This window comes from Dromiciops gliroides, chromosome 4 (assembly GCF_019393635.1).
Source record: "Dromiciops gliroides isolate mDroGli1 chromosome 4, mDroGli1.pri, whole genome shotgun sequence".
Lineage (NCBI taxonomy): Eukaryota > Metazoa > Chordata > Mammalia > Microbiotheria > Microbiotheriidae > Dromiciops > Dromiciops gliroides.
Genome location: NC_057864.1, coordinates 471,487,296 through 471,507,819, shown reverse-complemented (window position 1 = coordinate 471,507,819; position 20,524 = coordinate 471,487,296). Strand labels below are relative to the sequence as shown.

Below are 20,524 nucleotides of genomic sequence, written 5' to 3'. Positions count from 1 at the left end.
TGCACATATAACAACATGGAAATACAGATAAAATGCACATAGATATGTATATACATGTATATATACATACACTATATATGCTATATTTTATATATATTACATACAGTGTGTATATTTTAATACATATTTAGAGTGTATGTATGCTTATCTAGTTATTTACATATTGTCTCCCCCATTTGAACAGGAGGTCAGAGACTGTTTTTTACTTTCTTTGTATTCTCAGTGTTTAGCACAGTACCTGGGATTTAGTAATTGCTTAATTAGTGCCTGTTGACTGGCTTCTTGAAGTAGCTGTAGCTTTAGTCCCATCTTTGTATAAAGTTAATGCCTAACCCCATCCACCAGTGTGATATTATTGCTTTACCATCATGGGTGTTAAGTGGAAGGGGTGGCAGCCAGATCAATATCTCTGCTATCAGTTTGGCCCCTTACCAAGGTTTCTTCTGGAAGGGCAAGGAATATTCGTGGGTTAACAGAAATCGGGAATGCCTACCTGTGGTCTGCACTGAGCAAAATTGCCTTCAAAAATCATTCCGGGGCACAAATACAATTCCATTTGAGTTAAATTACCATCGTGCAACACTCTGCCCCTCCTCTCTTGCTTTTGCTAGAGATCTTCACCCCCTCCTATTGATTGTCATCTCCTGTTCTTGGCTTGGGAGAATTATTGGAGCGTCTATCTATCTCCAAGCAAACACAGGTTTTCTCCTGCTCCATGATCCTGCGCCCGGGAAGGGCTGGATGGATGTGAGCTGTTAAATCAAAAGAGATTGAAAAGATGAGGTGAAGACTATATTCAATTTTATTTGGGCTCCCAAGTCTTGTTTCCATTAGGCCTGAAGCAGTCTGATTTCTTTCAGCCCTCGAAAGGACCGGAAATTCATCTTACAGCGGTCGGAGCTCTTTGGAGGGGAGGTGCTGCAGAGTCTGTGGGACAAGCATCTTACACAGCACCCCCGTAAATTGCACACACATCATTGCTGGCTGGTATTTCCAGCCAGGGAGAACCTTAATAGCCCCCCTCTTCCCCCACCCCCCCACCCCAAGTGCCAGGAAGGTAACTAAATCCGCTTCTCCAGCCCAGGTTTTCCTTTCAGCCATTCCCGAGGCATGCAAAAGGGAGATTCAGGCACATACAGAAAGGATGTCTTCATCTGCCAACAGGGGATGGAAATGCAGCCGAGAGAGCAACTCGCTTCTCCGGGAATGAGAAGCAAAGGTTTCCTCGCCTCCGAATCCCAGGGACCATGACCTGATTCCTGCCCCCCTCCCCCTCCCCGTTGTCTCTCGCTCTCTCTCGCCGCCCCCTCCCCCCTCCGGGTCCCTGCGGTGCCAGTGTGTTTGCGTGTATGTGCACGCGCGGAGGTTCCGAAGGATTAGATGTACACCCGCCGCTGAGAAGCCGGGAGGTGGGAGACACCCAGAGCTTGGCGGGCGGCGGCAGCGGCGGCGGCGGGAGTCGGAGGAGGAGAAAGAAGGGGAGGAGGAGAAGGAGGAGGAAGGGGTTGGTGCCACCGCCTCTGCCGGCCCCCGGAGCCCGGCTGCAGCCGCGATGGGCGCAGCGGCTCCGCGCCCCTAGCGCCGCCGCCACCTGCGTGTCCGCCCCGGTGCCCCAAGTCCCGGCTGGGGCTGCGCCGCCGCCGGCTCCCCCCCCTTTGCCGCAGCGTCGATAGGACTGCGTTAGTCAATTACGAGCCTTGCCGATTTCCTCCCGGAGCTGCCCGCTCCCTCCCACTCCGGCTCCGACTCTCTCCGGCGCTCCGGAGGGGCGGACGCGCGGCGGGGCTGCCGGGGCTGGGGCCGCGCCGGGGACGCCTTGGGGCTGAGCCGGAACCCTCCTTCCCCGCGGCGCCCTCTGTGGCCCCTCCGGCCTGGGGCTCCCGCGGGCTCCCGGACCGACGTACGGACGCCCGGACGGCTCCGCTGCTGCGCGCCCCGAGCTCTGCCCGGCGCTTTGGGGGGTGTTTCTTCGCGGGGTTTTGTTGGAGTCCCTTTCCCTAGAGGGCGGGGCGGGGCGGGGACACCTCTTCTACTACCCCTCCCCCCAGCTTAGAGACTTCTGGGCCCCGAGAGGATTTAACAGACACTCCAGAGGGGTTCAGTTCTGCGCGGTGCCATGGAGCGCGCCAAGGAGCGCAGCTGGGGCGGCCCCCGGAGTACCCTGGGAGCTTGAGAAGCAAGCCCCCTTCGGGCCCGGCTGGGAGGCCGGGGTCCTGGGCTCGGAATTCGCGGGGACGCCCTTGGCGACCAGCCCAAGTTGCGTAGACTGACGGGACTTGGGAATTCCCGCCGTCCCCCTCCTCAAAGCCCGGGAGTTCCCGAATTCAGACCTTTCCCGGGGAAGAAAGGGGGCAGACTGTGTAGACTTACCCCCTTTCGGGGAGCAGTGACAGAGGGAGGCGCTGAGATTTCGGCCGGGGCTCCGAGAGCCCCCGGCTCTGCGCGCTTGCGGGGTCGGTCCAGCGCAGGCAGCGGTCTGGGCTGCGGAACCGTCGGAGCATCGTGCTCCCGGAGGACCAGAAGTTTGCCTGGGACTCCTTCCAAGTCCCAGAACCGTCTCCGCTCCGCCCGTTCTCTGCTCTCCAAGGCCGGGGAGCCCCCTACCCTGTCCCCTGGGGGCCCTCCTTGAAGGGGCCAGCGGGGGCAGCCTAGACCCGGGCTCCCGAACTTGGCTGCGCGGGGCTCGGGGAGGAGCTGAAGGAGGCCAGCCTGGCGTGTTTGATGGCTTCACTGAGAAGGGTCAAAGTGCTGCTGGTGTTAAATCTGATCGCCGTGGCCGGCTTCGTGCTCTTCTTGGCCAAGTGTCGGCCCATCGCCGTGAAGAGCGCGGACGCCTTCCGGGACGTCCATTCCCGGGCAGAGGCGGCGAACTTGACCCAGCACGGCCCCAACCCAGTCCAGGATGGGGTTCTGAAGAGGCTCTCCCTGCTGGAGGACATTGTCTACAGGCAGCTCAATGGTAGGAGAGCACCCCGCAGTCTTATTCCTCTCTCCATCATTCTTCAGCCTTGCTTGGCCAAGGGTACCCAGGCAACCCGGGCAAAGAGGGGGCTCCTGTAAATTCACTGGGGCTGGGGCTTTGCCCCGGGCACTCCGGGGCTCTCGTGCCCGCAGTCCTACCGCCTCCGGGAGACCCTGACTCGGAGGTGGGAGGTTGGGAATTGGGGGCGGGGAGGGGGCGGTTTGCAGTCCATGCCCACAGCTGCAACTTTGGTTTCATTAGGAAAACACAGCAGTGTCTGGCATTTGCAATCATAACGTTGGCCCTGAGTACCCCTGTGCAGGTCAGGAAATTATCCTTTCCATCAGGAGAGCCAAAACTAGGAGAGGTTTGCACCGGCGTGCTGCGTATTGATGGAGGAAATAGCTTTTACCACCAGGCATTATGATGATTATTTATTTCTTGTGAAGTTAGAGGTGGGGAGGGAGAGAGGCAATCTAGTGCCGAGCTTCTTAAACTGGCCTCTGGATTGATGTCTGTAGGGCTCCGTGAACTTACATAGGGGGCAGGGAATGACATCTCTAACTGAAATGAAGCATTTCCTTCAGTGATTTAAAAATCTCATTCGGAGACTGTCCAAGGCGTTCAGGACAAACAAAACGAGGAAGAATTCGTGATCTAGATAGAGAGCGAAAGTCCTGGAGCCAATGCGTTTTTGTGATAAGTCAGATTAATAGCCCCTCATTTTTCTATAGTCATGTCTGAACAGCTTCTAATTAGAGCCCTTCTCTCCTTGCTGTCTGGTGGGGAGAGTTCTATTAAAATACCCACCAGGTCCTCGAGGGGAGTTGCCGAGAGGAGATTGTCGAGGTGTGGGTTGGGTTAGGGAAGCAGGCTTAACAGACTTTGAAAGAGAGGAGAACCATCTAATTAAAAGGAACAATTGTGAAAAGCTGCCCCATTTAAAACTGTTTCCACCAGCTTTTTCCTAGCATGGAGGTGAGTTTATTCAAGGTACACATGCCTGGCCCTCGTCAGCCCCGGGACTTCAAAAGGGAGAGAGTTTTGCATTCTGGCTTTGAATTCAGCACTTCTGGCTTTTACTATTCAGGACTGGCATCTGAAAACCAGAGGGACTACAGAATGTTAATGTTAAGAAACAATTAATAACGATGGCTAGTATTTATACATATATTGTGCTTTCTGTGTGGTAGGCAGTGTGCTAATTGCTTTACAAGCATTATGTCATCTTATCCTCACAACAACCCAGGAAGATAGATGTTATTATTATGCCTACTTTACAAATAAGGAAACTGAGGCAAACAGATTAAGCAACTTCTCTTGGGTCACACTGTATAAGGGAAAGAGTATGACTTTGGAATCAGAGAGATGCATTTAAATCCTGTCCCTGACCCCTAGCCTGTGTGACTTTGAGTCAGGTTCTTAATCTGTCTGCTTACTTACTTGTAAAATGAAGGGTCTGGCCTCTGAGGTCCATTCTAGGTGGAGGCTAGCATGATAGATTTAGAGATAGAAGGGATCTTAGAGGCAATTGAGTCAAAACCCTTTTTTTTAACAGATAAAGAAACCAAGGCACAGAGTGGTTCTATAACTTGTTGGGGGTCACACATCTAATAAGTTTCTTTTTTTCTTATTTTTTTTGGTGAGGCAATTGGGGTTAAGTGACTTGCCTAGGGTCACACAGCTAGTAAGTGTCAAGTGTCTGAGGCTGGATTTGAACTCAGGTCCTCCTGAATCCACTCTATACACTGTGCCACCTAGCTGCCCCTAATAAGTTTCTAATACAGGATTTGAACTGAGATTTTTCTGAATCCAAGTTCAGTGCTCTATCCCCTATGCAGTCTATGATCCTTTAACCCTAAAGGGACTTTAGAAATAAAATGGCTCAATTTTATTTTCTAGATGAGAAAACAGGCCCAGAGAAATCAATGATCTGCTCAGTGTCATAGATGGGTAATCATATGCCAGTCCTATTACCTCTAGGATAAGACGATTCTGCCTGGCATTTGAGGCTGTTCCTAAAGTGGCTTCCACCTCCCTCTCCAAACTGACTGTACCTCGCTCCTCAGGCAGTCTCTGCTATTTGCTGTATGTGTGTGTATGCAGGCATGCATATGTACATGCATCTATGTGAGTATATGTATATGCGTGTGTGTGTTTGTATGTGTGGTGGGGAAAGTTATTAAAATACTCAGCGGGCTCTGGAGGGTTGTTACATACATACACATGCATGCCTCCATCTATCTATAGGTATTTAACACTGTAAGACTTAACCTGTATATACACGTTGTTTTGTTTTTTCAGTCATGTCTGACTCTTCATGACCCATTTGGGGTTTTCTGCTGCTTCCTGGAGCGGTTTGCCATTTCCTTCTCCAGCTCATTTGACAGATGAGGAGACTGAGGCAAACAGGGTTAAGTGACTTGCCCAGGGTCACACAGCTAGTAAATGTCTGAGGCTGGATTTGAACTCAGGAAGATGAGTGTTGTTGACTCTTGGCTCAGCACTCTATCTACTATGGTGCCACCTAGTTGCCATCTCTCCCCTCCCCCGACAACATACAGAAGATATATAATATTAAAGGACTTAACCTGCATGTATGTATTAGATGCACATGCAGGTGCATATATGTATACACGTGTGTATACACACAGAGGTTAAGTCCTATAGTGTTCTATAGCTTGTGTATGTTACATGTGTATATGTATACACACGTGTATATGTACACATAAGTATGTATAAATACACACAGCATTCAGGTCATATGTGTGTGTGTATTATATATACAGGTCAGATCATATACATACAAATCAAGTTCTATATTCATATGCACATACACACACCAAAAATTTGCACTTGACCTATGATTACATTGGTAAGAAAATTCCTGATTAGGTAACTTTCCTCTTCTAACTTTTTCTTCCAATGCTGGCTCTGCAATTTATAAATTTCTAAAGTCTGTGTGATTTGCTCTGGGCCTTGAGAGGTCACACGATTTGCCCAGGGACATGGGCCAGTCTGTATGGGAGGTGTCTTTGTCTCTATAGGTGAGCCTTCCGCTTTCTCATCCTCAGATCTGGCTGACTGTCCTTTGGGTTTGTTTGTCTGGTGTATCTCTCCAGTAGAATCTAAGCAGCCCGGAGGACAGGAGGACAAGCGTTGATTTTCATATTGTCTTTCAGTCCCTGGCACTTAGCAGCCTGGGGGTGTTTGTTGGATCAGACCCTCCTGTTGGGAGCTTGGAGGGAGCTAAGTATGACTGGACTTGGTCAGCTCTCCCCATTTCCAATTTGTGGCCTATCCAAGGCCAATATTTTACCTCAGGCTGCTATCCAGGGTGTTTCTGGCCTGCATTGTCACTTAATGCAACGCTTAGAGAATGGAAGACTCATTTTTAATATTTGTTTCAATTGAATGAAATCCATGCCTTGAAATCAAGGGGGACTCTGCATTGATTGACATCTCTATGCCGCTTAGTAGTTAAATCCTAGGTATACAGCATCCCAGGGGCATTTAGCAAGGAAGCAGAAGTAGGATTTGAACCCATGTGGTCCCGCCGCTAAACCCAACATGCTTCCCACTCTCCCTGCCTGTGGTCAGCTAGGGATTAGCCATATTATTTTTATTATTCAGTCAAATGGGATTAGACATATTAAGTGTTCCGGGAAGAGAATAATGCATTAAAAATCCAACCGCGAAAGGTTTTTGTATTATCCACGAATCACCATGGATAATTGAGATTAGGCTATACTTGACTTGCTCCATCTTTGTCTTGACCCAGACTTACTTTATTGAGCAGTGTCTGGAGGAGGCAGAAAGAGGATTTAAGCCTGTGTCGTACACCTTTATAGGATGTCTTTTTTCAGTCCTATGCCCTACTGAAGCGTCATTTCTATTTTTGAATCGCAGTCCAGAATGGGCCCCTTAGCATGACTACTCATGGTGTAGTGGAGAAAAGTGGGTTGTGACTTTCCCTGTACTCATACCAAGTGTGTTGCCTCCTGAGATAGCCCAGGGCGATACCTACATACAAACAAACAAAAAACAGAATTGAATTTTTAAAGACTGAGGCAGCTTGGTCCTATAGTGGATAGTGTGATGGACGCTTCAGTCACAAAGACCTGAGTTTGAATTTAGCCCCTCATGCTTATTTGCAGAATGAACCCAAGTCACTTAACTCCGTCTGCCTTAGTTTGTTCATCTGTCAAGTTGTAAGGATCAAATAAGATGAGATATAGAAAGGACCTTGCAAACCTTAAAGCACTCTATACCTGATAGCTATTACTATAATAAGGTAGTATTATATGAAGGAGCTCAGTGCCTGGACCCCACTTGGATTGAAGTGAACAATAGCAGAACCTCATTTAACCACAACTAGGACTGTCAGATGACCAAAACTTCTAATGTACTTGACTTTTTCAAGAAAGAAAACAAGCTGGCATGGAATTTTTTTTTTTAAAGGGAAGTATTTTCTAGAATCAATACACATTTTGTGATTCAATCAGCATCTGGTTTGGTGCCTTGGGCACCTAATAAGTGTTTGTTGAATGAATGAATAAATTTTCTACACCTTTTATACTCACATCTGAAATCTTGGACAATCATAATTAATGTTCTGAGGGCCGCCCCTGAAGGTGCTGCAAGATAGAGTCTGAATTGTCAAAGAATGGTTCAATTATCTTTACAGAGCTAGACTTGCTAAGGCAAGCAAGGAGGCTCAGGCATTTTTAGAAAGAATTGTCAACAACAGGGGGTGAAACCAGGGAGGTTTCTGGTTAATAGAGGTTGAGAGAGTGATTACATGGGCCGGGCACCTAAAAAAACACTTAATGCTCTCTTTTTTTCCTTTGTCTTTTTCTGTCTCTGTCTCATCTTTTTCTCTCCCTCCTCTCTTTTTCCCCCTCTTATTCTGTTTCTCTGAGTCAGTCCCTCTGTTTCTCTGTTTCTATCTCCTCTCTCTCCACCTCTCTGTCTCTCATCTATCAACCAATCTGTCTCTCTTTCTAAAGGGCAGCACTATCCAGTGGTTAGGGTGATGAATGTGGAGTCAGGAGGACTTGGGTTGGAATCCTGCCATGCTATAGTTATGTGACTCTAGACAAGTCACTTAATTTTCCTGGGCTTCAGTTTCCTTCTCTGTAAAATGTCCTAGATGGCTTCTGAGGCCCCTTCCAGCTATAGATGTGTTATTTCTTATGATCTATGATGCTGTGAGATTAAAAAGATGGCTAGCTTGTGAATGAGAGAAAATGTAAGGTCATTTCTGAGAGGACTTACTATTTTCCTCTCTTTTAGGATTCATTCATTTATTCACCAGTCATCTAAAATGTGATTGACAGTGGTACACGGTGTTAGGGATACAAACACAGAAATGAAACAGTCCCTGCCTACAAAAAACTTCTTCCATTCTATTGAGCCACTGAATGAGGTCTGTACCCTTCTCACAGCATTGCAAAAAAAAAGTTGCATTTGGAGGATGAACCTCCCTCCTTTACCTTCTCAGCGTTTCTTCTCCCTTTGCACCTATTTCTTTATTTGTTTTTTGTGGGGCAATGAGGGTTAAGTGACTTGCTCAGGTTCACCCATCTAGTAAGTGTCAAGTGTCTGAGACTGAATTTGAACTCAGGTCCTCCTGAATCCAGAGCCAGTGCTTTATCTACTGCGCCACCTAGCTGCACCCCCCCCTGGGGTCGTCAATTCTTAACGCAGCATCTCAAAAATAGTATCTAATAAATGCTTTGGAACCGAGGGAAATTATCTTTCTATTATATTAATAGCCAATTATTAAAATAGGATCCAGTTTTTTTTTTTCCATCCTTTATTTCTTTACTCAGGAACTAGCCCTTGTAGGTCAGTCAGCCCATCTCTGAAGGTCATGGCTGATTGCCTATATCCTCTGGGTACCTGGCAGGCCCCACCCAATACTTCTGTTTGAAATGCAAACAGAATCTAATAATCTAGGTACATTCTTGCCCTGAGGAAATAAACCCTAGTCTTTGCACCCAACTCCTGCCTGAGAATGGTCTGGGTGGGGATGGATTCCTCTGTCTTCATTGCAGGAGGGGGCTACATTCTCAGCAGGAGGAGCTGAAGACTTTTAGCCCACCTCCTTATTTAAATGCCCACCACCTCCTCATTAATTGTTCATCAATCAGGGTTGGTTTTCATTTGTCAGGGGCACCCCCTTTTCCAAAAGTATATTAAGGTGGGGCAGCTAGGCAGTGCAGTGGATAGAGCACCGGCCCTGGAGTCAGGAGTACCTGAGTTCAAATCCGGCCTCAGACATTTAACACTTACTAGCTGTGTGACCCTGGGTAAGTCACTTAACCCCAATTGCCTCACTTAAAAAAAAAAGTATATTAAGGCTTCTAGTCTCTTCATGATTTTGTCTTTGTTTGTTCAGAGAGGCCACGGATCATCAATTTATTGATTATTAGATGGCCTAATTAATAAACTATTAATCACTCAGAAACCCAATCACTTGGGATTTATCATTTGTCCCAGAACTCAGGAGAGAGACAAGAGCTGGGTATGTGAATCTTGAAATCATCGGCATAGAGGTGAAAATTGATCCCATGGAAGATGATGAGATGAGCAGAGAGGGAGAGAGCAGAGCTTTGAGGACATCCATAGTGAGGGGTCAGGACATGGATGGGGACCAGTAAAGGATTTTCACAAGGAATACTCAGGAAGGAGGAGGAAGAGGAGGAGGGAGGGGCTGGCCCACAGCGTCTCTGTCTTCTTACCTCTTGTGTCCCCTTTTCTCCTTGCAGCCCATGCCCCGGCCCAGGATCAAAGGCATTGAGATTTCATACTAGTACATGGCTTTTCTGTAGGCATCATGAGAGAAGGAATTGTTCCCATGGAGATCCAGGAATGTCAGGATTGTTTCTCCTCCTCCTGGGAGAAATTCAGGCATTCAAACCTGAGTAGGGCAAGATAGATGCTTATCATTGTGCTCTGGTGGGTCCTCACTAGGCTGCCCAAGGGGCCCATGATGCAAGAAAGATGGAGAAGCGTGCTCTAAGGCCGTGCTCACCTGTTCTTAGGAGAGGAGCAGGGACCCTGGAGTCCAGTTTCAATGCAGAGCTGAAGGAAGGATTTATGAATTGAAAGCTAACAAGTTAACATTTCTTTCTCTTTTTTTTCCTTTTTTTTCCGGGGGGGGGGGGGGCAGGGCAATGAGGGTTAAGTGACTTGCCCAGGGTCACACAGCTAGTGTCAAGTGTCTTAGGCTGGATTTGAACTCGAGCCCTCCTGAATCCAGGGCCAGTGCTTTATCCACTGCGCCACCTAGCTGCCCCTAATATTTCTTTAAAAAAATCAAAAATTTAATTTAATATTAATTAATTAATTTAATTTAATATTTCTAAAGTTCTTAGCACAATGTCTGGCACATAATAGACTACTGATAATTGATCTCCCAACCCCTCTGAGGTTATCAAGTCCATCCCCCTCAGGTTAAAGGTGAGAGACTTGTCTAGGATTGAACACCTGGTAAGTACCTGCAGTAAGATTCAAGCCCAGGTGTTCCAACTCCAGATCTGAGTCATGCTGCCTCTTTGCCAAGGTAGATCTTGCTCCTAAAAGCAGGTGTAGCCAGCTAGGTAAAATGTTTATTTATTTTTATTTTTTAATTTATTTATTTTTTAATTTAATTTTTTTTAAGTGAGGCAATTGGGGTTAAGTGACTTGCCCAGGGCCACACAGCTAGTAAGTGTTAAGTGTCTGAGGCCGGATTTGAACTCAGGTCCTCCTGACTCCAGGGCCAGTGCTCTATCCACTGCGCCATCTAGCTGCCCCTAAAAGACTTTTTTTTTTATGGGGTTAAGTGACTTGCCCAGGGTCACACAGCTAGTAAGTGTTAAGTGTCTGAGGCCGGATTTGAACTCAGGAACTCCTGAATCCAGGACTGGTGCTTTATCCACTGCGCCACCTAGCCACCCCAACATTTTTATATACATGTTTCACACATTTACATTTTATATAGCATGTTACAGAGTGCTTAATTTATGTTGGGGCCGCTAGGTGGCGCCATAGTGCATTGAGCACTGAGCCTGGAGTCAGGAAGACTGACCTTCCCAAGTTCAAATCTAGCCTCGGCCACTTACTAGTTCTGTTACCCTGGACAAGCCACATAACCCTATTTGACTTAGTTTCCTCATCTGTAAAATGAACTGGAGAAGGAAATGGCAAACTTCTTCTTTGTCTTTGCCAAGAAAACCCTAAGCAGGGTCACTGAGAGTCAGATACAACTGAAATGGGGGTGGCTAGGTGGTGCAGTGGATAGAGCACCAGCCCTGGAGTCAGGAGGACCTGAGTTCAAATCCGGCCTCAGACACTTAACACTTACTAGCTGTGTGACCCTGGGCAAGTCACTTAACCCCAATTGCCTCACTAAAAAAACAAAACAAAAAAACAGATACAACTGAAATGACTGAACAACAAAATAACTTACGTTATCCCACAACTCTGTGAGCTAGATGCTGTTATTCTCCCATTTCATAGAGGAGGATGCAGAGGCAAGTAAAATGACTTATGTTTCTGAGGTGGGATTCAAACCCAGGTCTTCATAACTCCAAATCCAATACTTATCTTCCATGTCTTGCTTCCCTTCTTCCAAGCGGGACATTGCTCTTAAAGGCAGATTTGGATATATACTGCATTTTGAAGAAATTCCTATTTCAGAACGACCAAATCTTCTCTAGACTCATTGAGTATCCAGGTAGAAAAGGGACTCTGGTCATTTGCACCTCTGACTTTGAACAGAATTGGATTGGAACCATCTTAACCAGAAAAAATGGACAAGACTTTATTTAAAGAGGGTGGGTTCCTGAATCCCAGCTGGCCGTTCAACAAGAGGTATGGTGGATGGAGAGCCAGCCAAAGAGTCAGGAAGACCTAGGTCTTAAGTCCTGCTTCTGATACACACTGGCTGTGTGACCTTGTGCAAGTTATTTTCAGTGACCACAAGTAACTCTGAGATTAGAAAGTGCAGAGATGATCTACCTTGGTACAGAAAGCTCCTGAAAGTGCTGAAATCACAGTTTCATGAACTGATCCAAAATAAAGCTCAACAGATATTTATAAAGGGTTTATATTGTCAAGACACTATAGATAGAGGAAAGATGAGATATTCATTGCCTTAAGGAGTTTACATTCTACTGTGAGGAAATAATAGTTAGAGAATTGCCTTTGAAAATTTTTTTATTATTTCCTTTTGGTTTTATATCTGTTATTTCACCTTACACTTCTAATGCACCAAGGTGTCTTCTTATTGTTATTTACGTTTTTGTAAATTATAGCATGTCTATTGTTCTTCCTGTTTTGCTTATTTCACTCCTCATCAGATCATAGAAATCTTTCCATGTTTCTCTGAGTTTCTTTTGCTCATTGTTTCTTACACCAGTGATACCCCATTATATTCATATCCTACAATTTTTCAGCCCTTTTCCAATTGACAGACTTCCCATTTTGTCCCCCCCCCCCTTTTTTTTTTTTGGTACCACAAAAAAGGCTGCTATGAATGTTTTGGAACATTTTGTTTGGTCATTTCAGTTCTGTTTGACTTTCCGTGACCTTATTTGGGGTTTTCTTGACAAGGATACTAGAATGGTTTGCCATTTCCTTTTCCAGCTCATTTTACAGTTGAGAAATGGAGGCAAACAGGATTAAGTAACTTGCCCTGGGCCACACAGCTAGGAAGTATCTGAGGCCTGATTTGAACTCGGGAAGATGAGTCTTCCTGACTCCAAGCCCTGTGCTCTATCCACTGCGCCACCTAGCTGCTCTGTTTGGAGTATAGAGACCTTTTCTTCCTGTCATTGACTCCTAGTAGCATATGCTCCGCATCTGAGTCCAAGGTTAGGAACAGTCTACTGACTTTCCTCCTGTACTTTCAAATAGATTCCCAGAATGATTAGAGCAATTCCCAGCTCCACCACCAAGGCATCCATGATCATCCTGTCTTCCCGAATCCCCTATAACATTGCTTATTTCTGTTTTCTTGCCAATTTCATAGGTGCGAGGTGAAACCTCAAGATTTATATTAAATTTGCATATCTCTCATTATTAGGGAATTGGAGCAATCTTTCAGGTAGATGTTGAGAATTTGGAATTTTTCTTTTGAAAACATGTCATATGCTTTGACCACTTATCTCTTGGGAGGGGGTAATTGTCTTTTGGGTAACCTGAAATTTCAATTTTTCTGCAAGCATGGTGTTTCCTAAGTCCCATACTCGAAACATCATTGCAAATATACAATGTATCTGCAAGATTAATATATGGTGCATACACACATACACACACATATATATATTAGTATCAGTTAATCAGTGAGCATTTTTTTTTTTTTTTAGTGAGGCAATTGGGGTTAAGTGACTTGCCCAGGGTCACACAGGTAGTTAAGTGTTAAGTGTCTGAGGCCAGATTTGAACTCAGGTCCTCCTGAATATACGGCTGGTGCTTTATCCACTGCGCCACCTAGCTGCCCCAGTGAGCATTTCTAAAATGCCTCCTATGAGCCAAGCACAGTGCTAGCTGCCGAGGATGCAAAATGCAAACAATGACACAGTCTCTCCTCTTAAGGAGTTTACCTTCTAATATATGATCTATAGATACATATATGGAGCTCATTTTTGTCTTTGTCACATCTCTAGGTCTAGTATTATCTATCTTATATCTCTTCGTCTCCATCTGTCTCTTTGTCTATCTCTCTCTCTCTCTCTAGATGTACTTGGATACATGTGATTTCATTCCTATAGGAAGTTCCAGATGACAGTACCCTCCGCCACCTATACCAATATAGATTATCAGCTGTTCTGCAATTTACTGTCCCATAGAATTGTTTGGAGCTTTGGGAAGTTAGATGACTTGCCCAGGGCCCCACAGTCAGTGTGTGTCAGAGGTGGGACCTAAACCTTCCACAGCTGGATCTCTAGCTGGTGGATTGGAAATATGTTAGTATTGATAAGCAACAGGGGAACATCTCGGGATTATCTGGGTGCCATTTTCCAACTGTGACTCAGCCCACTCTTCTCTTCCTCTTTTTTCTCTTCCTCTTCCCCCTCCTCTTCCTCTTTCCTCTTCCTTCTCCATTCCAGGTTCAGCTTCATGGTCCATTCCTGGTGTCTGTCCAAGACTCATGACTGGGCTAGCTCTTTGGGCTGCCCATCCAACCAAACGTCATTGAATAGTTTCCTGTTAAAAGCACCAGGCCCCTGGTAGTGATATGGAATGCTCCTTTATTAGCAGAGCGTTGGGAAGGAGCCGGACCGATGACAGATGAGAGCTCTTACTGATGAGCCCGGGGCTTCCTGGCGGTGAAGAGGGTTGTGATCAATTCAGGAGAGGATTTCGATTGAGGTTGGGGAGGGAGATGGAATGAAAGCAGGCCGGCTGGAAGGAACTGGGCCTTTCTTTGGTGGGAATTTAATCTAAGGCAAACCAGACCAATTCTTGCAATGACCCGGGTCAGAGAAGGCAGGAGGATTAAGTGTACCCAGCCCCTTCAGGAGTCTGCCCAGCCCAAACTCGTGAGCTAAATTGAAGGGAGTAGAAAAGAGAAACTGGAGCATGTGTGTCTATTCTAAAGCTGTTTTATGCATACATGCACTGTATATGTGTGTATGTGTGTATGCATGTGGACATATGCATATGTATACATATATGTATACTATACACATGCTTCAGTATTTATAGAAGCTGTCATTTCGATGCCATCTCCCAGAGAGCTTACAATAAGCTCTCTACACTTTGGTAAAAAAATCTTCACAACTTTGAGTGGTAGAAAAATTCATCCTCTTGAACTTGGTCTGATGATCTGAGCCTCTCTAAATTTAACTGGGCAGGTGTTTGGGTGAGGGACTCACAGTCTATGACCCTGTCTTTGAAAGCTGAGGTTCAGGCATAGGTCATGATGAATCATCCAGGGGAACTTTAATTTAGATATGGCCCTTTTTAGAAGGGGGTGGGGGGGCATAGATTTTATTGGTGTGAAGAATGGCTTGAGATGATAAAAAGTTTTATATATAGATAGATGTTTACATATGTATGTATATATAGATATGTGCATGTGTCTGTATGTGTGCAATATATATATATGTGTAGACATGTACATATTTATGTATGATGGCCACACATACACATACACACATGTATGCTATCTCTATATAAATATACATAAAGATGCATTTGCATACATATACATACACAGAGATACTTTGCCAACAAATAAACATATACATTTAAACAAATATATAGACACATACCATATATACATAAACATGCATGCACATATACTTGCATACTCATACATATACATACACATGCATAGCCACCAGAATACTACAGTAACTACAAATTCTTATACACATAATCCATACATCTATGTACACATTTATCTCCTAATCTACACATTTTTAGGCCTCTGAGGTAAAGTTAGAAAGACGGGAATGGCATTTTAAAAGATTTGAGTTTTGGGCTCCCAAAGGCCCACCTCCTCTCTTTTTTAAAGGACACTGTGGTTGTTATAGAGTAGGAACAATAGGAATTCTTGATTGGAAAGGTTCAGGAACTGGGGAGAGATGTACATGTGAATTATCTATAACAAAAAACCTTACTCAGAAACCACCACCAATGCTCTGCATCCCCCTAGGGCTGGTGATGTAAAGTTTCGTGGGTTCCACCAGGACCTTACACGGGGCTGACGGCTGATGGCTTTACATCACCCCATTGCAGCAGGACCTCTCCCGGGAGTGGTTGGGGGTGGGAGCTTTGTTTCTGGAAAACTATCAAAGCCAGATTCATCTGTGCCATGTGGGAGAGCCAGGAGCAGCTGCCAGGCACAGAGGGGGAGGGGAGAGGGAGAGGGAGAGAGGCAGGTGGTGTGGATTCAGGGGTGGAGTGAAAAGAAATCCAGCACCCTGATCTTTGCCAAGGCCAAATGGGCAGTGGAGTTGTTAGGCAGGAGGAGGAAGGTTCAGTGCATAGATATACCTCGGGGTGTGTACAGGATGACAGTATATCTATCTATATTTATATCCGTCTCATTTCTATTACCCTTCTCTGTCTCTTTCTATCTTATCTCTATCACCTATCTCTCTATAGCTATATGCATCTCATCTCTGTCTGTCCACCCAACTATCCACCCATCCATCTACCCATCCATCTACCCATCCATCCATCCATCTATCCATCCATCTATCTATCTATCTATCTATCTATCTATCTATCTATCTATCTATCTATCTATCTATCTATCTATCTCCATCTATCTATCTATCTATCTATCTATCTATCTATCTATCTATCTATCTATCTATCTATCTATCTATCTATCTATCTATCTATCCATCCATCTATCTCTCTGCTCAGGCCACATATAAGGAATGCCTGGTCAGCAGTAGGGGCCATGCTTCATTCACCATAGTAATCCTTGGTCACTGGCTCCTTTTGCATGGCTTATAAACATGCCCAGAGATCTTCCATACTTAAAAAAAGGCCTTCAATCAACCCTGCCATCCCCTCAAGCCATCATCCTATACCTCTCATTCCTTTAAAAGTCAGACTCCTAAAAAAACTCATTCTGCTTTCTCTTCTCACATTCATTTCTCCATCCTTTGCTTTCTGGCTTCTGACTGAAACTGCGCTCTCCAAAGTTATCAGTGATCTCTTAATTGATCTTTTCTCAGTCTCCATCCTCCTCCAACTCTTTGCAGCATCTGACACTGTCGATCACCTTTGGGGTTTTGTGATTCTGTTTTATCCTACTTGTGTGGCCACTGCTCTCCTTGGCTGGGCAACCTGGCCCTTTAGAGTGAATGTATCCTTTATCTCTGTCCTAGGCTCTCTTCTCTCTCCACATTCTCTTGGTGCACTACTCAGCTCCCATAAGTTTGACTTCACCTCAGCGTGGTTCTCTCCTACATTTCTATATCTAGCCCTGCTCTTCCCTCCCTCCCCCCCTTCTCTCTCTCTCTCTCTCTCTCTCTGTCTCTGTCTACCCCCACCCAGTTCTGCATCACCAACTGCTTCTTGGACATTTCCCGCTGGAATCCTTTACAGAAGTCACTATTGTTTCTTTCAAACGCCTTCGGCTTCATAGTTTCCCTGTTTCTGTTGAGGTCACCCAGGTTTGAAAGCTCTGGGCCATTCTTAGCTTCTGTTCCCTCACCCACTGTGTCCACTTGGCCTCTTGTCTGTTCTATGAACAGGACCCTCCATCTCTCAGCTCTGTGTCCCTGGTGCCTGGAATGCTCTCCCCCCTCAACTCTGATTATTGATCTCCCAGGCTTCCTTTAAGTCCCAACTAAAAGGTCATCTTCTACAGGAAATCTTCCCCAAATCCCCTTAATTCTAGTGCTTTCCCTCCATTAATTATTTCTAGTTTATCCTATCTGTAGCTTGCTTTGTATATATTTATTTTCACATCTCCCTCAGACTGTAAGTTCCTTGAGGGCAGGGATCGTCTTTTTTTTTTTTCTTTTCATTTTTTAATCGTAATAGTATTCCCCCCCACCCCGCCCAGTTACATGTAAAGATAGTTTTCAACATTCATCTCTACAAGATTTTGAGTTCCAAATTTTTCCCCCTCCCTCCCCTCCCCCCCAAGACAGCAAGCAATCTGATATATATATATATATATTTCCACATTAATCATGTTGTGAAAGAAGAATAAGGACAAAAGGGAAAGACTTCAAAAAAGAAAAAAAAATACAAAAAGTAAAAATAGTATGGTTCAATCTTCATTCAGATCTCACAATTCTTTTTCTGGATGTGGAGAGTATTTTCCATCATGAGTCCTTTGGAATTGTCTTGGATCCTTGTATTGCTGAACAGAGCTAGGTCTATCACAGCTGATCATCACACAATGTTGCTGTTACTGTGTACAATGTTCTTCTGGTTCAAGGGCAGGGACTGTCTTTTGCTTCTTTTTGTACTCCCAGTGCTTAACAGTGCCTGGCACATAGTAGGTGCTTAATATAAATTGATTGATTGATTGCCAAGACTGGCTGATTCTGGCAGCAATAGATCCAGAACTGGAAGCCTTTTGGTCCATTTGGCCTAACCTCCTCGTTTTATAGATGAGGCCTTACTCAAGTAAGAGGAAGAGGTGAGATTTGAATCCAGAGCCAGTGATCTTTCTATTACACCCAGCAACCTTCCAACACTGTAAGTGATTGACAGTCATTTATATATATATATATTTGCAGGGCAAAGGGGGTTACAGTGACTTGCCCAGGGTCACACAACTAGTAAGTGTCTGAGGCCAGATTTGAACTGTTAAGGGCTAAAACTCCAGCTAAACTGTCCAAAATATCCAATGAGTGGTCGCCAATAAATTATAAGCTTTAGCAAGAGTTAGACTTTTAAGCATTTATTAAGGAGAATAAGAATTTGGTAAAGAGAGAGAGAAAGGCCCAGATTCCTATCTATTAAAGGGAAAGCACATTTCTAGCTCCGCTCTCCACCAGAGTCCAGAGGAAAGAGAGTGAGACCGAGCGCCAGTCTCTTCCTTCTTCCTCCCACTACCCAACGTCACTTCCTGATGCCAAAGAAAAGACTCCTGGTCTTGCCCTCAAAGACCTTCGCTTCATGGGCGGAACTCTTCTACAGTAAGTCTCCAGCAGGTGGCGTCATTCCAATCGTTACAGAACTCAGGTACTCCCGAATCCAAGGCCAGTGCTTTATCCACTGTGCCACCTAGCTGCCCCAGTCATTTATAATTTAGGGATAGTTATTGCCCTTCGTTCTCTCGTCATGTTAAATGTCAGGGTACATTGTCAGGGTACAGTGTGTCTGATTGTAGGGATTTAGGGATTATGGAGTATCATGGAGCAGATCTTGATTGGTTCATGGGACACTCCATGTCTAGGGGAAGGAGTAGGTGAGAAAAGACACCACCAGGGATGGAAAAGGCTTCAGAAAGGGGAAGATAATGACATGTAAGACAAGTATTTCTTCCAGGTGTTAACCCTGCTATGGAGAATGCTATGTATGCCCTATAGTCATCATGGGAAAAGTCTTCTTTCTTGGAAACTCCTTGTTAGAGTTTTTAATGTTCTTTGGATGGTTCCGGGACACTTGGTCTTAGTAGGGTCTGATATAGAAATTTCTCTTTTAATAATTTTCCTGTCATTGTTATCTACAGATTCTCAGCCTTGTAATGGGTGAGTAATAATTAGCCTTTGACCATAATTACTTACAGACAACTCTGGACACTGACACATTGAAAATTAACATCCACCGTGACTAGTGTTGACACCATTGTATGTGACACTTACCAGCTCACGCCACAGAAGTGACTGAGTTGTTAATTGACTGCTGGTGGAGCTTCGGGTCAAGGTGGTGGGGATCGAAGATCAGTAAGAATGTCTAGAGTGGCTATTTTAAAATTACCAGCCCTGGTTTGGTGGCATACATACTTAGTAGAATTGGAAGAACATAGCACTGAACTGAAAGTTAGGAGGAAGGAAACAAAATATTTATTGAGCATTTACTATGTGTCAGGGACTGATTTCTTTGCAAATACTATCTCATTTGATCCTCTCAACAAGGCTGGGGAGGTAGGTGCTAGTATGACCCTCCTTTTACAGATGGAAAAACTGAGGCAGACAGTGGTTAAGTGTTTTGCCCAGGGTTACCCAGCTAGTGTCTGAGGCTGGATTTGAACTCAGGTCTTCTTGATTCCAGGCTCTGTGCCACCAGTAGTGCCTATATCCTTGTGTTGGTATGCCACCAGTTAGCTTTGTTGAACTTGGTCAAGAGTTGTTCTTTCAGTTTCTCATTTGCAAAATGAATGGTTTTGATTAGACAATCCAAAAATGCCCTTCTAAGCTCTAACAAATCAGTGAATTGATATACATAGCAACCAATCAAGCATTTGAAGCTTTAAAAAATATCTTTTTTTCTTCATTAAACATTTCCCAATAATTTGCAAACTTTTTTTTAACACTTTTTTTGGGGGGGGGCAGTGAAGGTTAAGTGACTTGCCCAGGGTCACACAGCTAGTATGTGTCAAATGTCTGAGATTGGATTTGAACTCAGGTCCTCCTGAATCCAGGGCTGATGCTTTATCCACTATGCCACCTAGCTGCCCCAACCTTCATTTTAAAAAAGTTTTGAATTCCAAATTCTCTCCCTCCCTTCTCCATCCCTTGAGAAGGCAAGCAACATGATATCATCAAGCAAACATTTATTAAGGGCCAACCTGCTATGCACCAGGCATCTCTGTTAGGTGTTGATCATAGAAAGAAACCTGAACCCTATGCTGTCCTCAGGCAGCCTCCATGACCTAACACACTGAAACAGACACCAGATTCCTCTGTCCACTCTGACCCCAAGATCTGCTTTTGAGAAAAAGTGACTACATACCATACCAGTACTACACTTTAAAAAAAAAAATAGGTGAGAGAGCTTAACTGATAATTAGTAATTAAGCAGCCAGGATTTAGCATCCTTTGATTTGCTTTAATTGTGATTTTGTGCTTGTAACCAGGTAGGATTTTAGATTTAGAGTTGGAAAGAACCTCAGAAGCCATCTGGCCTAACTCTGCTTATTAT

General features: G+C 44.8%; 1 protein-coding gene across 1 annotated transcript in view; it reads left to right on the top strand.

Annotated features, from left to right (window-relative positions):
- The first annotated feature begins 2,038 nt into the window (after positions 1 to 2,038).
- GALNT17 (polypeptide N-acetylgalactosaminyltransferase 17) overlaps positions 2,039 to 20,524 on the top strand; it is a 444,417-nt gene continuing 425,931 nt past the window's right edge. The window contains exon 1 of the mRNA XM_044005254.1: positions 2,039 to 2,959. Coding sequence (XP_043861189.1) covers positions 2,722 to 2,959 — 238 coding nt within the window. The 5' untranslated portion in view covers positions 2,039 to 2,721. The remainder of the gene's footprint in view (positions 2,960 to 20,524) is intronic.